The sequence below is a fragment of the Pseudonaja textilis genome, chromosome 8 (genome assembly GCF_049901715.1).
Source record: "Pseudonaja textilis isolate UNSWEBS1 chromosome 8, rPseTex1.2, whole genome shotgun sequence".
Classification (NCBI taxonomy): domain Eukaryota; kingdom Metazoa; phylum Chordata; class Lepidosauria; order Squamata; family Elapidae; genus Pseudonaja; species Pseudonaja textilis.
Genome location: NC_141997.1, coordinates 41,402,101 through 41,418,933, shown reverse-complemented (window position 1 = coordinate 41,418,933; position 16,833 = coordinate 41,402,101). Strand labels below are relative to the sequence as shown.

At 47.4% G+C, this 16,833-nt stretch overlaps 1 protein-coding gene across 2 annotated transcripts in view; it reads left to right on the top strand.

Moving 5' to 3' along the window:
• Positions 1 to 3,957: 3,957 nt before the first annotated feature.
• KLF5 (KLF transcription factor 5) overlaps positions 3,958 to 16,833 on the top strand; it is a 31,950-nt gene continuing 19,074 nt past the window's right edge. Inside the window, exons 1-3 of one of the 2 annotated variants that reach the window (XM_026705314.2) lie at positions 3,958 to 4,356; positions 7,620 to 8,481; positions 9,315 to 9,374. In XM_026705314.2, the coding sequence (XP_026561099.2) occupies positions 4,165 to 4,356; positions 7,620 to 8,481; positions 9,315 to 9,374 (1,114 nt within the window). In that variant the 5' untranslated portion in view covers positions 3,958 to 4,164. Of the gene's footprint in view, positions 4,357 to 5,240; positions 5,731 to 7,619; positions 8,482 to 9,314; positions 9,375 to 16,833 lie in introns of those variants that run through there. The other variant, XM_026705315.2, reaches the window with a different exon arrangement.

Sequence of the window (16,833 nt, the reverse complement as noted above, 5' to 3'; positions counted from 1 at the left end):
TCAATATGGATGCTTTTAAAATATTGACATACAATATTACAAAATGTTACTCCAAAAATCCTCAACAGAACAAAATTCTTTTGTTGCTCCTTATTGCAGCACCTTCTAAAGTTGCCTGTTATTACTCAAGTAAAAGGAAGAACGCCAATAAGAAAAAATCCAAACCACACAATATAGGTATCTCCAACTAACAATCACAATCGAGGCCAAAAATTTTTTGTTGCTAATGTGAGACAGTTGGTAAGTGACCTCTGCCCCATTTGATGCCCTTTCCTGCCACACTTGTGAAGTGAATCACTGCAGTAATCAGTGGTGTGGTATTCTACCAGTTTGGCCCAGTTCTACCCAGCCGGTAGCGGCGATGAGCGGCGGAAACTGAACTGATTCTCTCTGACACTCTGTGTTGGGCCCACCTGCCCACCTGGGCTCCCTGATGAAGCAACCAGGAGAGTGCAGGCTTGCAGGGGATGAGTTGGAACGCCTCTGTGCCTGTGCTAAGTGCGTGTTTGGCGTGCATGCGCATGCAAAGTATGTGCACGCGTGCAAAGCACACCCACCAAGCCATGCCCACCGAACTGGTGGTAAACCTTTTGGATTCCCACCACTGCTGCAGTTGTTAAGTTAGTAATCTGGTTTCCCTATTGACTTTTGCTTGTCAGAAGGTCACAAAAGAAGATCGCATGACCCCAGGACACTGGAACCCGTCATATATATGAACCAGTTGCCAAGCATTCAAAATTCGATCACATGTTGCATTGGTCGCAAGTGTGAAAAATGATTGTAAGTCACTTTTCCACAGGGCTGTCATAACTTTGAACAGCCACCCAGAGGTGGTGTTCAGCAGGTTCCGACCAGTTCTGGAGAACCGGTAGTGGAAATTTTGAGTAGTTTGGTATACCACCTCTGACTGGCTCCGCCTCCACCTCTTCTCTGCCTCCCGAGTCCCAGCTGATCGTCTGGGTCTTCTTTTGTTGTCCTGTACAGGAGAACGGAGCTGGAAAGCAGGTTAGTGGGGTGGGGAGGGAGGATTTTGCAGTAATCTTCCCCCTGGAGTGGGGAGGGAATGGGGTTTTTAAAGTATTATTCTTCCTCTGCCACGATCACTAAGCCACACCCACCAAGCCACGCCCACGGAACTGGTAGTAAACATATTTGAATCCCAGCACTGCAGCCACCTAAAGAATGATGGCGGATCAAGAACTACCTGTATAGACTTGGCATCTCAGCTTCACTCTCTGGTATTGTAATGATTTTAGGCCTCTTTGGAATGACTTATCCATGACTTTCTCTAGCAAGGATGTATCCTCAAAGCATCACAAGGCGCTGTGGTCATGAACCACCTTTGGAAGTCTTTGCCTAACCCAGGAGTCTGCAACCTTAAGCACCCAAAGAGCCATTTGGACCCATTTCCCACAGAAAAGAAAAGTCAATAATTTAACAATCAGTGTGACTGAGTGGGCATGGCCAACTCTACATCACTCACTCCCACCCAGGCACCTCCTGCTCTGGAATATGGAGCCAGTTTCCATCCCCTGCCATCACCCTTACCTTCTCAGGCCAGGTGTGGAGTGACAGGGAGGGGCGGGGAGGGGCAAGCCAGGGTTGGGATCAGCCAACCGAGAGCCACGGAGGGCCGAAAGAGCTGCATGTGGCTCCAGAGCCACAGGTTGCAGACCCCTGGCCTAACCCTATTCGTCAATTATTTTAAACCGACCAATTTTAATTAACTTAAATTGATTTTTTTAAAAAAATTCAGTAGGTAACTGGCTTTCTGCTATGTTTTCCCTCATTTTTCATGTTCATCTATATCATTTGTGTTCTCTCTTATTTGCTTTGAGAGTCCTCTTGGACAGAAAGATTCAACAACATACCAGTACAAAGGATATTGTAGCCAGGGGGTCCTTGGTGCTCTCTGAGCTGGGTTGTTTTCTTGTAGACATTTCATTACCCAAAATTGGGCTACACAAATTCTCTTTTATTTGGTACAAAGAATATTTTTCTGGGGTCCAGATAGGGAAAAGAGATCTGGTTCTAATATGAAAGCAGAACTGGGTGCCAATCAGGTGCCAGAAATGGAAATGTTCAAATGGGAGAAAGGAGAGAGAGAGAGAAAGAGAACATGTACATGTCCCCATGCTTCAATTTCTCAAGGAAGAAAATTCAAAGCCAGAACAGCAGAACAACATTGCCAAAGGAGACTATCAGGATGCTGAGTTGCATCTCTCCAGGGCCTTGCAGGAACAACAGAGGGCATTAGCATCACAAAGCAAGCTGTTAAATTAGCATAACAAACCCCTAATAATTAATTACTGCTAGCAGCAGTTCAGCTTTCTATAGGAGAGACAGAGACTAAATTTCAGGGGCTCCCTTTGACTAGAAATAGACTGCCAGCTCAGGATCAAGTGATCCAGCTTCTCTGATCCGGGGGAAAAAATACCCTCACATGGTTTTGGGGTTGGATCCTTGCAATTTTGTTGTCTTGATTGCATAAATGTTGTCCTCTTGATGAATGTATCTTTTCTTTTATGTACACTGAGAGCATTTGCACCAAGACAAATTCCTTGTGTGTCCAATCACACTTGGCCAATAAAGAATTATATTCTACTCTACCCTACTCTCTACTCAACAGCCGAGGTTTACAGAATGTCCAGTGTCCTGACTAGGTTTCTTAAGCTTAAATCTGTTCTCCTCTGGAGGTTCTTGCAATTCGTTGAAGCTGAAAACGTCGCTGGCTTTTCCCTCAGTTGGTGACTGTATTGATTGAAGGTGAAACTTTTAACAGAGTAACTTTCACAGAATAACAATAACTTTGGCAAAGCCGGTCCCGCTTGGAAGGGAAACGCAGACTAGACTGAACACACACGTTATTCTGCTCCTAAAGTGTAAGGAGCTGCCATTATACACACATTTGGAAACGGGCTTTTGAAACGTGCGGATTATTACTTTTTGGCTTTATGAATCCTTTTGCATCAGTAGCCTCCTGTTCTGTCTCTGAGAACATTGTAACAAAACAATAAAGCAAGAATATAAAATAACAACAGCAAACAACTGGACACAGCCAACAGCCTCTTGCTGTCTTCGCAGACTGCTTAGATGCCCTTCGCTGGCTCCCAAAAGCTCCGGCCGAGCGCAGCATTGCGGTCCCGGGAAGTGCCGCTTTCGGTGAACCGAAGAGCCTCTTCGGGGGAAAAAGGCAACAGCTTCCCCCCATCCTTAACGGCAGAGGGTCCTCGTTTCCCGCGGGGTTCCCACTCCCGTTTCTTTCCCTATCACGGCGGGGAGAGCCCTCCGTCCCTTGGGCGAGGGGGGGGGGGCTTCCCCTCTGCCGTCCAGGGCCGAGCGGGGTCCCGCACTCACCCACGGCGCGGGACAGGCCAGCATCCCAGCGCACCGCCTGCTCTCTCGCTTGGACCCCACAGCGCAGCCTTAGGGACCAGCCTGGACACCCCCCCCCGCAACTAGCCCGAGGGGATCCCAGCCCAGCGCTCCCGGACGGAGGGCAAAGGAGAACGCCAGCCAGCGTGACCCAGCGATTCCCACCCACCCACCACCCCCCGCCACCTCCCGCAGCCTGGCAGCGCCGGGCTCTCCCCGCGGAAGGTGGGAGGCGGCGCTGCTGCTGCTGCTGCTGCTGCTGCTGCTGCGGCTGCCTCCGAGCGGCCTGCCTACCGTCTTCTCCCCGCGGAGGGCGGCCCGGCAGCCGGAGAAGGCGGACTGCTGGCCCGAAGGGAGGAGCCGCTGCCCAGCCCTGGGAGGGGAGGGGGAAAGCGCGGGGGGCCCGCCTGGCAAGAGGGGGCGCTCTTGGCCCCTCCTGCTGCCAGCCAGCTAGCCTGCCTCCCTTCCCTCCTCCTCCTCCTCCTCTCTTCCCCAGTGCAGGGCAGGGCGGGGCGCCGGGCGGGCCTCCTCCTCCTCCTCCTCCTGGGTGGGGGCGCTGAAATAGAGGCGGGCGGGCACGCGCCGGGGTCCGCCAGGAGGGAGGGAGGTCCCGGCCAGGTAGAGGAGCCCGATGCACGGCGGCGGCGGAGGCAGCAGCAGCAAAAGCAACAGCCGGAGCAGCAGCCACAGCGGCAGCAGCAGCTTCAGCGGGCGGAGGCGGAGGGCGTGAGCCGCGCAAGGGCGGGCCAGGCGCCTTCTTCTTCCCGCAGAACTGCCTCCCTTGCCCCCATGGCTACCCGGGTGTTGAGCATGAGCGCTCGCCTAGGGCCCGAGGAGCCCGTCTTCGCGCAGCTCAAGCCGGTGTTGGGAGGCCGGGAAGGCTCGATTTTCGCTCCGCCGGCTCCAGAAGAGCTCAAGCCGCCGCCGGCTCCTCCACAGCCGCCGAGCGGGGCCCGGATGCCCGGAGAGGAGATGGTGCAGGTGAGGAGGCGGCCGCCCGTTAGGGACTGACGGCGACGGCTCTGGGACAGAGTTCCTCGGGGCATGGGCAAAGGGCGGGTGGCGGCCCCGGCCGCTGGGCTGCTTGGGTGTGGTCCCGGTCTCGGCCGAGCTCGGGCTGGGTGGGGCAGGCGGGAGAGCGAGCGGAAAGGAAAATGAAGGGAAGGAAAGAGGAAAGGAAAGAGAAGGAAAGGAAAGGAAGGAAGGAAGGAGGAAAAAAAGAAAGAGGAAGGGAAAGGAAGGGAAGGAAAGAGGAAGGAAAGGAAGGAAAAGAAGGAAGGAAGGGAAAGAAAGAGGAAAGGAAAGGAAGGGAAGGAAAGAGGGAAGGAAAGGAAAGAGAAAAAGAAAGAGGAAGGAAAGGAAGGAAGGGAAAGAAAGAGGAAAGGGAAAGGAAGGAAGGAAAGAGGGAAGGAAAGGAAAGAGAAAAAGAAAGAGGAAGGAAAGGAAGGAAGGGAAAGAAAGAGGAAAAGGAAAGAAGGGAGGAAAGAAGGAAGGAAAGAAAGGGAAAGGAAGGAAGGAAAGAAAGAGGAAAGGAAAGAGAAGGAAAGGAAGAGGAAAAGGAAATGAAGAGAAGGAAAGAGGGAAGGAAAGAGAAAAAGAAAGAAAGAGGGAGGAAAGGAAGGAAAGAAAGAGGAAAGGAAAAGTGGGGTATCCAGGAGAGCAGCGGCTGCCTTCTAGGGGCCCTGCGGGGACCCCACCCGGTTGGGCAGCCGTTGTGCCGGGCTCTCTTCCCGAGGATGGCCGGACGGGGCTTTCCGTCGGTTGTCCGTCAGTCCCCCACGCCTCCCCCAGCCCTCCTCTCCGTTCCAGCCGCTTTCGGATCTTGCGGGCAACTCGCCAGCGCGGCCGGGCTCCGCGGCTCCTCTTTCCGCACGTGGCCGGGCGCACGGGGAGCTGCCTGGCGGGCGGGCGGGCGACGGCCCGGGTTTCCCCTCGGCTCGGCCCAGGCCGAGTGCCGGCGGGCGCTGTCTTCCCCGGCGCGCTGCCCCTCCCTGCGGCGGGCGCGGACGGAGCGAGCGAGCGAGCAGCTGCCACCTTGTGTGCCCGGCCTGGCCGAGCGAGGGCGGAGGCGGAGCGGCCCCGCGCGCCCACGCAAAAAAGTCATTTTAGACCCAGGAGGAGGAGGAGGGGAGAGGTGGGGGGGGGGCGAGCCGAGCCCGGGCGGCTGCCCTTTGGAAGCGGATCCCCGGGCCAACAGCTGGCGCGGGCTAAAGTGGGGTAAAGCCGCAACCCGCCAAGGGACGCTGCTGTCGGGCCAACGCCGTTTCCACGCGAAGAGTCTTTTTTAACCTCTTTTTTTTCTGGAGTTGGGCGACGGGACTCTATATGGCTGTGGATGAGCGGATGGAAAAGGCGGTGGGTGCTCGCAGAGAGGTGGCCCGCGCTGGGAAGCGAGCGGTGCGGTGCGGGGGTTGCTTTTATTGGACATCCTCTACCCCTATAAGAGGGAGAATGGTGCTCAGGGTGGGCCGCAGGCTTTCTTCTTGCCCCCCCCAAAAAAAAAACCCAACCCAACAATTTTGCTGGTGCTAAGCAAGAGGCCATGGGTGGTCTCAGTTCGGACAAACGGGCGAGCAAGCAAGCAAATGGGGGGGGGGCAGTGGGCTGGCTTTGGGGGAGCCGCGAGGAAGCCCCTTTCTCAGCCCTGAGCAGGCTGTAGTAGGGGTCCGGAAGGGGGGTTGAGGGGTTCCTTCCCGAGGTAGATCCCCGGCGTGGGGGGTTCGTCCCATCCCATCCCTGTTGGCTCTTGCGGGGGTCGCGTCGCTGTCCGCGGAATCGCTGGATCCGCGCAGCGGCTTTTCTCTTGGGTCGTCGAAGGGGAGGGCGGGGTGTCTTTGAACTTTCCCGGGGCAACGGGGGTGGGTGTGTGAGGGATGATCAGCGGTGGGCACCCCTCAAAACGAAGGGAAAGTAGGGGCCTGCAGTGAAACTCGCCTTCTCTGAAAACCCTGGTCAGGTCAGGCTACAGGATCTCTTCCACCCCTTCTATGTGCGTGCCTTGTCTGGTAGTTGACCCCAAGACCCCGCAGGTCTGGGAGGGAAGGGGTGGGGGCGGCCTTCCCGTCCATCCTGGTAGGTGGGAAGCTCTCGAAGGGAGGGAGCCCTGCCCCGGCAGGCACCCGTTGGGTCAGCTTGGGGAAACGCGAAAGCCTCCGGATGACGTTGGCTTTAGGCATTGCCTTTCGTTCTGTCAAACCGAAATGTTTTTGTGAGGCTCGCCATTCACTTGTTTCGCAAAATTTTCATGCCTGGCTCTTTGCGTTCTCCCTGTGAGAAAAGTGTAGTCTTCTCTAAGGGGACCTCCGCCCATAAAAAAAAAAAAATGACATAAAAGTTGTCCTACCAGTTCCTATTTGATTTTATTTCTTCTTTCCTGCTCAGATATAAACCCTTTTTGTCTGTCTGTCTGTCTGTTTACCATATCTGTCTATCTACCTATCTATCATCTACCTGCTTTTGAGGAGGGGGACAACCTGAAGGGCTTAAGATGCCAAAGAGGCCAAGCCAGCAGGGTGCCTGCATTCTTGGAAGCCTTGATTTAAATAAAAAAAATTTTTAAAAAAAAATCCTCCAGATGAAATGTAGAAAATAGCACACGATGCACTTTTTTTTAAAGAGTTAAACGCTTTGCCACCCAGTTGTATCACTTGCTATATTTAGCCTTCCAAGGTAACATAGCCAATCGTTCAATTTTCACTTTTGATTCTTGTACGGAGGTATTCTTATCGTGTGCTCTGCTTCTTCTTGAAGGTGTCATCTAGGGAACCGTGTACCTCTCGATGTGAGATCCTTCTATCTCTGCTTGCTTTTCTTAAAAACAACAAAATAAAAACTTTCCATTCGGACTAGATGATGGATCTGCATTTTTGGGGGGAGGTGCGGGGGGGAAGAGAACATTTTTGCAAACTTAATTCAAGACCTGAGCAATTCCTGAAAGTGAATCCTGCTGGTGAATTTTAATGGTAATTCTGTTCCTGCTCAGGTTGCTATGTTCTCAAGGAAAAGGCACCTAATTCAGGAATAGACTGGAGTTTCTTTAAGTAGCTTCTGGGTGAATTTCGCCATTCTTTGTACTTCTGGATTATGAGAGCGGCTTTTCCAGAACGTGGTGTAATTTGTAAGAAATCTCATCCTGGGCTCGAATTTTGTAATGTGTTGGGAGATTCGTAATGGTTGCAGTCTGTAAGCTTATGTCTCTCTCTTTTTCCTCCCCCCTCTTTTTGGCTGATTTTGTTCTCATCCAGACCCGATGCGAGATGGATAAATATTTGACCCAGCAGCTGCCTCCCTTGCCCCCACTCCCCGAGCACAAAAAGTACCGGCGGGACAGTGCCTCGGTAGTGGATCAGTTCTTCACCAATGGTGATGGGGTGCCTTACAGCGTCAACATGAACCTCTACCTGCCTGATCTGTCTCAGCTGAGGACGGGCCTCTTCAAAGCCCCCAGAGGTCCCGCAACCCACATCAAGACGGAGCCGGTCGGTGCCTTCAACCACCAGAGTGAGGCCGCTCCTGGGGTCCCCAGCTCTGCCCAGGCTCTCCCTGAGTTTACAAGCATCTTCAGCCCCCACCAGGCGCCGGATGTGAACAGCCTCTTCATCAAGCAGGAGATGTCTGCCTCAGATCTGGGCCTCTCTGTGCCTGGGCCCCAGCAGGGCCAGCTGTACCAGCTCCTCAGCTCCCCCGATTTAGACCTGCCGAATGCCACGGGCCTGGACTCCCTTAGCAACGTCTCCCTGTCTTCCTCCATGACGGGCCTCAACACCGTCTCTCCCGTCATGTCCCAGACCTCCATGAAACAGTTCCACGGGGTGCCTCCCTGCACGTACACCATGCCCGGCCAGTTTCTGCAGCAGCCAGCCACCTACTTCCCCCCTTCCCCCCCAAGCTCGGAACCTGGCAGCCCTGACCGGCAGGTGGAAATGATGCAGAATTTAACCCCGCCACCATCTTACGCTGCCACCATCGCTTCCAAGTTGGCCATCCACAACCCGACCTTGAACGCGAGCATCCCCATGAATTCGCCGAGCATCCCAACCGTCAGATATAATCGGAGGAGTAACCCCGACTTGGAGAAGAGGCGGATTCATTACTGTGACTACCCTGGTAAGCTTGAGGGAAGTGGAGAGGTGGAAGTCTCTGAGAAACAGGCCAGTTCGTCGCCAGCGTCTTTCCAGAAAACCCTCCCAAATGTTTTCTTTTGTGTAATGTGCCGGCCAATCTGCTCGAATGGAGCATGTTTGCTTCTTATTTTGAAAGAAGAAAACATTTAATAAAATAAACGCACCTTAAGCATATGCAAGGTTTGAACATAAACGTAAGCCAATGTCACATGACAGCATTTCCACATCTCAGACCTGAACATTCCCGTGAGTTTGTTGGCTCAGAATGATGGGAAATGTAGTTCCATCACCAGGATAGGGAAGACTGGCAGTCATAGCTACTTGAAGAAAAGTGCGTTCACCGTTTTCTTCATGATTTGGCTGCGTTTCTGCTCCTTGATGTGCATTTTACGCAGTTTAACTAGAACTAGAAGATTCAACTAGGTTGAAATAAAGGGTGTATGTCTTCCCAAATAGATAACAGATTCTATTATGTGTTAATAACTGATTTTTGCTGTCAAACGCATAGCTTATAAGAGGATAAAATGTGAGATGCATAATTATAAGATTCTTGATCAATTAATTCAGCTTGCATGTTTAGGATGGTAAGTATATTGACCTGAAAATTTAGGTGCGGTTGATTGTGATTTCCGTGTATTGCTAGCAGTTCTCTTTGTTGCTCTGGGCAAAAGCGAGAAATTGGAATAAATTTCTTAAATATATTAGGGCCACCCATTAAAACTACTAGCAGCATTGCAGTTTTATGGGGAGCGTTACCACTTTCCAGACATAAACGCACGTGATACTTAATGTCTCTTTTCTGATTTTCTATCTTAGGTTGCACTAAAGTGTACACGAAATCGTCCCACTTAAAAGCACACCTGCGAACTCACACTGGTATGTGATTTTATTTTTTATTTTGCTGCTTACGATTTTTTCTATAAATATAAGTTAGCCATCCTGTTTTTTTTTCCTCTCTGCTTTGCTTGAAAAGATTTAACATGATGTGCTTGAAATGGAGAGTTATAAATCAGCCACACGGAGTTATTAAAATGAAGAAGGACACTTTTAAGCTTTGGAAAATAACGGGTGAATTTGAACCGTATATAAATACCCTCTTTGAAGCTCTATTACTTTCCATTCACCCTGCCCCCCCCCACCAAGTCCTTTCCAGCTAAATTATGCTGTCACTTAATGCTTGGATCAAATCTCTGTGCATCAAACTTTGGTTTAACTCCCATGAAAACCATGACTGTGACACATGCTTAGGGTTGTGCTGCAAATCTCAAAGCCCCTTACTTATTTCCTAAAAATATATTTTTTAAAAAGTCGATTTCCTGCCCAGCAGCTTGCCTACTGCCTTCTGCTCAGCGATGAAGGCCCACATCACATTCAATAAATGATAAACATTCATTTTAAGTTCCGTTCCATGATAAACTTGACTTTTCTTTTCTCAAGTTGACCGACTATGTTTAGCCTGTGATAAACTTGATAAGTCTGTTGTGAGATTGCATGGATTGTTGGAACAGGTATCGTTGGCTGGCTCCAAACACGATTTGGAAGCTTAGCTTTCTCACGAGAGACATTTGCTTTGGTGGAGGTGGAAGAATAAGTTGAAGCCACACTGCGTGGCCAGTTGATTCTGCACACCTAGGTTTTTCAGGGACTATTGAATCAGTCCCTAGGATAAAACACTTTTTTCAAACTAGACTGCCATTAGGTGGTGTTTTGACGGCCGTTTCTTTGCATGGGAAAACAAACCCGATTCGGTCTCTGAAATATAAAGTCAGATCAACCAGGAGAAGAGGCTCTGACGGATAATGACTCAGCACAGATTCCTAAAATCATCTAAAAAGGCTTTAAAAATGTTTGAGTGACAACCCCGAAACTTAACTTTGTTTCGGCGGCGAAGCAATGTTGGAGTGGTCGGCTCGGTTGCGGCGGTTTATAATAATGCTGGTTTTGCAGCTGAAATGGCTGCCTTCTTCACCCTCCTTGTTAAGAGCTGGATCTGGGTTTTTAATTGGGGGAAAAAGATCTGAGTTTGGCTTCATCCATGAAACAAGGGCCCATATTCAGCGTTCGCTCATTGTGGAATGATTGAAATATCTCCAGGCAGAGAGTTACTATGGAAATGAAGTTTTGATAAACGAAGCCCGCCCCCCCCTCCGTTCTCTCTCAAAGGAACCAAAGCACAGAGAAAAGGTTAAAAGCAACAGTTCATAAAAACAAGTTTTCCAAACGGTTGGAAAAGGTTTGCCATGCCTCGATTTCATCCTGGGATGAGGAGTTTTGTTTGCCTACATTTTATTTCTCTTTGCTGGGTAGTTTTCGGGGCTTGCTGTTGAAAAAAATTGGGATTATTCTTCCTTGGGTGAAGATTCCCGGTGGGCCTAGCCTTGTGGTGACACCCGGGGCAACATAAAGTGGTCTCATTGTTTGGCACGATCTTACTTACCTGGGCTTCACGTGGCCTGCAGAGGAGGCCGGTTTGAGTTTGATAAACCATGGTTTATTTATTTGTAAAGTGTATTGGCCACCACAGGGTAACTCATACAATCTTAGGGTTAAAAATACCTCATCTGTCACTGCTTACACTGGTGATCCCAGATCCCTGGAGGATATTGGCCAGAAGTCATTGATCGGTGTCATTCACTCTTGTCTCATATGAGTTGTCCAAGAAGGTTGTGTCTCTTTTGGTTATGCCCAAACAAACAACTTCCGTCATTATGTCAGGAAGACTGAGAACAAAAATGGAAGAGCCGAAAAGTACTCTGGCTTCTGTTTAACCTCCCTTGTGCAAGGAGCTGCTGTACCTGGGCTGTTTTGCCTGCTGGAGGCTTCTAGAATTTGGGAAAGATTTTGCCCCTCCTTCAGCGGCAATGACAGGGCTGAAACTACAGTCTTTTGTCACCTAAATTCTAGTCCTGATCCCAGAATTACATACATCTTTCCTTTTTTGTAGATTTAGAATAACCGAGTCAGAAGGGACCTTGGAGGTCTTCTAGTCCAACCCCCTTTGTGCTGGAGCCCAAACTTCTGTCTTCTGAATGTGTCCATGCAGATTGGATCCTGAAGTGATTTCTTCAAACCTTGTAGAGTAGAGTAAAGTAGAGTAGAGTAGAAGGAATGGATTTTGGAGGTCTTCTAGCCTACCCGCTGCCTAGGCGTAGGGTGTAACCCTACACCACTTCAGAGAAATGATTATCCAACCTTTTTTAAAAACTTCCCCATGTTGTAGCATTCACAACTTCTAGAGGGAAGTTGTTCCACTGATTAATTGTTTTAACAGTCAGGAAATTTCTCCTTAGTTCTAAGTGGTTTCTCTCCTTGATGCATAGGACTGCGTATCCCATCATCCCTGGCCCAGAGCCCTGTGTTTGGGGGCAGAAACTGTCTCATAATACGTGTGCTTTGAACAAGCCTTTCCACAGGCCTTTCCTTAAGCTGTGGCTACTCTAAATATTTGGGTGTAAAATGCAGTAATGTTTTTCTAAACTTGAAAGTCGTGTCGTGCGCTCCAGAAAACTTTCTTTTAAAAGAGTTGGCTAAAAATAAAACAAAACCCATTCCCCTGGGTTATTCAGGGGAATAACTGTAACTGTGGGAATGTTAAAAGTGCCTTACATGTAGTCCTAGACTTACAACAGTTCATTTAGTGACTATTCAAAGTTACAACGGAAAAAAGTTGCCTTCTGACCGTTTTTTTTTTTCACAGTTCCGACCTTTGCAGCATCCCTGTCATCACGTGATCAAAATTCAGATGCTTGGCCAATGATTCATATTTATGACGGTTGCTGTGTTGGGTGTGTGTGTCATGCGTTCCCCTTTTGTGGCCGCCTAACAAGCAAAATCAATGGGGAAGTCAGATTTACCTAACCACCGGGCTACAAACGTATCAACTGCAGTGGTTCGATTAACGACTGAGGCAAGGAAGGTTGTAAAATGGGGCAAGACTCCCTTAACAAATGTCTCCCTTAACCACAGAAATTTTGGACTCGGTTGTGAGCGTAAGTCGACTGTGTTTTACCCCAATTCGTTTTAATCATGCATTAGTTTTAAATGACAGGTGGTCCTTGAGTTACAACCACCATAGGGATTGGAAAATTTGTTAAGTGGTACAGCTGTCGTTTGAGGCATACCCGATTTTGCAATCTTATTTTTTTGGTGTGGCTTTTTAACAAATCACTGCGGTCGTTAAGCAAGACATTGCTTTGATTGGCTGGGAAGGTTGCAAATGATGATCACCGGATGTGGCAACTATCATAAATAGATTCCAGTTGCCAAGCATCTGAATCATGATCAAGTGACCGAGAGAATTTTGCCATGGTTGCCTTTGCAAGGACTGGTTGTAAATAATTCTTCTCCGTGCATCGTAACTTCAAAGAGTGGCTAAAGAAATAGTCATAATTTGAGGATTCTCTGTAACCCAAAACAGAAATGTTCAGCTCCAGGAAAAAGCTACAACTGATCTGATATTTTGGGGTTTTTTTTTTAAAGTTTTTTTTTATTTTAACAACAAAGACAAGAAATAAAACCATCTTTCAATTTTACAGTGAGTCGGTTGGATACATATATCTTGTGCGCATAATAATGTTATACGTTCCTTTTTATACCTTTATAAACCATTCTAATCAGCAATCATATTGCACAAATGTTATATTATTATTCATATTATAATTGTTATCTTTTAAAAACGTATCTCATTCTTACTAAGTTGTATTCATTCTCAACCTCATTCAAGGTTAGTCAATTATAATATATTATAACTATTACCACATATTTCAATTTCTTACTTTTCTATCTAACCATTGATAAAATAAATCCCAAACTTTATAGTAAAACTGATCTGATATTTTGTGTAAAACATTATTTACTTCAAGTCTGGCTTTTAAAAGCAAGCCATAGTCTCCGTTTCTTTTTTTCACATCTATCACAATAAGTCAATTTTTTTTTAATTTTGCAAATTATTACGGCTCTGTAGACACTATGCCCAAATCCAACTTGCATTATAGGTTAGATGTGAGTGAATCCTGCCTCTTTGCTGTATAGTTTTTGTTTTCATGGCGTGGTTGCAGTGAAAATAATTTACATGGTCCCGCTCTCACTGACCTGGGCTTTGGATGGCAACAACAGATTATTAATAAAGGAGAATATTTGCAGCTGAGGGTTGAACTGTGGGTCCTTGGGTACTCTCTGAGCTTGGTTGTTTCCTTGCAGGCATTTCATTACCAAACTAGGTAACATCCTCAGTGTTAGTACTAGTACAGATGAAGTTATCTAGTTTGGACAATGCAACATCTGCAAAGAAACAACCAAACTCAAAATCTGTTTGCTCAAATGCGTTGCTGTTCCACAGGTCCCAACGACTGGTATTATAAATGGGAAATCATCGTGCAGGAGGAAAAAAAAAAAGGATGTTTTCTAGGAGAGAATTCGAATTATTTTTAGAATAAAGCTTGGTTTAAACTGTTTCTACCAAACGCCAATTTGTTTTGCATATTTGCTTGGCTTAACTTTTTTTTTTTTTTTTTTAACAGGGTTCTTCACGAACCCTGCAAATTGAAAGCTTTTATAATAAATGTAGGTCATGAAATACAGGTTATTAAAAAAGTTTTGTGTGATACTCTTTCCAATGTCCCAAGGGCTTTCTCAGACCAGTTTATCCGGCTCAACCTGTTCTGTAGTATCTGTGGAGGTCCATGGGTAGTTCTCGGTCTTCCGAACACAATTCCTCTTAAACCCATTGCTATCCGCCCTTCTTGGCAATCTGTCATTTGGGTTCTTTTTTTTCTTTTTTTTTTGCTCTCTCTCTCTCTCTCTCTCTCTTTCTCTTTTAAGAAAAAAAAAAAAAAATTAAGCCCGCAGCCGTGACTGAAGACGTGTTTGGAAGTTGAAACGGAAAGTGTGCTGCTTTCTTTTGTGCATTAAGAAATCCTGCCCCCTCTCACGGTATTGATTTAGGGACCTGTCTCCACCTGAATAGACATTCGGGGACTTCAATGACATTCTTTTGCACCGAGCAGGCTGAAGGCCTGGATTCAGAAGTCACCCAGAGTTGTGGTTCGTTTAACCCTGGTTTGAAGTCACACTCCCCTCGAGTCGTTTACTAGAGCACGCTAAGATAAAAGCCCTAGGAGAGCTTAGCGTGCTGTGTAAGCCAGAGATTCGCAACTTTTGCGTGACTCTGTTGGGCTTGAAGCTTTCAATAAAAAAAACAAAAAAACAAATCCTCACTGAGATCTACAAGATAAAGGTGCAATGGAATCGGGTGTGCCATTCTCTCCTTCCAAGCAATATAGCCTTTTGTGAAGAGCCTGGAACTGCTTAAAGAAAGTCAATTGAAAAGAGAATAGAAACTGAATCTGAAATTGTTATTATTATGGTTGATTACACAGTCAGCCAGATGCTTAGACTGGGTTTGGCCATTTTTATCCAATTATTGAGTTGTTGTTGTTGTTGTTGTTGTTGTTGTTGTTGTTGTTGTTGTTATTATTATTATTATTATTATATCTTTAGTGAGATTCACAGCCTTTGGGGCTGGTTGGTAGCTCAACAGCTCGAGTCCTAACCAAGGACCTAGGAATCGTTAAGGTAGTATCGGAGAGTCTAAGCCAGGGATGTCCAACCTTGACAACTTTAAGACTTGTGGACTTCAACTCCCAGAATTCCTCAGCCAGCAAAGCTGAGGAACTCCAGTTGAGGAACTTTGGGAGTTGAAGTCCACAAGTCTTAAAGTTGCCAAGGTTGGACACCCCTGGTCTAAGCTGTTCCAAGTAGTGTGGTTTTTTGTAGAATGATGGTATTCAGTAAATTATTATTATTATTATTATTATTGTTGTTATTCATCACACAATCAGCCAGATTTTCAGACTGGGTTTGGCATTTTTGTCTACCTGTCGAGTCCTTACCAAGGACCTGGGACAGGCAAATCTGGATGTTTGATGGTGTTATAAATTTCCCCGCAGGATGGAAGCTGTTCCAGGTAAAGCTGCCTTCTGCAATTGACTGATGGTAAATCGGTCAATGCCTATGGTGCCTATTGCTGTTGTACTTCCTTAGCTTGCCTTTGCTATAGTCGTTCTACTTCTATTTGTAGGTCTTTGCATTTTGTTATCTTCTCCAGTTCTTTCTCTTCTGTTCTGCTGTCCTCAGGCACTGACACATCCACTATCCAGATGTTTTTGTCTTTCTTATCGACAACTGTTACTTCTGGAGTGTTATATGGCATTATTTATTATTATTAATATAGTAATACTAATACTAATAACCTTGGTCCGGGCAAGTTGACACTTAAGTTCACAGTCAAGGGTAGCTGGTTTACTACATTGAAACAAGTCACCTCATGGCTTAATGGCACTGTGTATGATCCATTTAGCCTTTCCAAATGTTTTATCCTCACTTGTGAAATAGGCTTCTTTTTACCAAGAATTTTAAAGTGAAGCAATTCTGGTTAGGTTAAGTGCCTGCTTTACATGAAATGAGATTCTTCATTTCTTGTGGGAACCAATCTGGATTGGTCACCAGGACTAAAGTTTTAATCTTCCAAGCTTTCAGACTCCTCTGGAGCCCATCCTCACGGAGCTTCTCTTTCACCAGAGAGACATTCCCTAAGGATGGGTTCCGCTTTGATTCCGAAAGCTCAGAAGACTGAACGTTTGGCCTTGGTGTCTCACCCAGATTGGATTCTGGAACGTTATCACGTATACTTGCCTTCACTCTTCAATTCTTCTCTTGCTTCTTTCCCCACCCAAATTCTTGCCTGATGTTCTGGACCAGGGACTGGTTTTCCCTCCCATACGGTCTTTTTGACCATGTGCTTGGCCACCCATTTGAAGTCAGAAGCTCTTCTGATGTCTCTTTGTGGACCTCAGTTGGGAAAGTGGAGCCTTGAGTACTTCCAAGAGATGTGGCATTCCTTGAAATGAGATGTGAACCACTCTAAAGCTATTGCTGTGGTTTTGTATTAAGCTGCACGATGTAAAGAGTCTCTGATCAATGCACCTGTATTGATTTTTGGACGTGGCTAGCACCCTTTCAAGAAAACTGGAGTGAATTTGGAGCAGAAACAATGTGGTTTGAATCATAGTTTATTAGCTTGATTTCAAAGCAGATCCAGGGGTGGGATTCTACCAGTTCGGCCCAGTTCAGGTGAACTGGTTCCGAGGATCATCTGGGAGCAAACTGGTTCGGTTTGCTCCAACGATCAGCTGTTGGGCCAACCCGGTTGCTGGACTCTAGGCTGTGCTTTATATCTTCTTTTTCAAGCTCAGCTGATTCATGCGGCACAGCAGATTGCCGCGCGTCAGCTGTTTAAGCCACAGGGATTGCTGGAGAAGGTCAGTAGCAAATGATC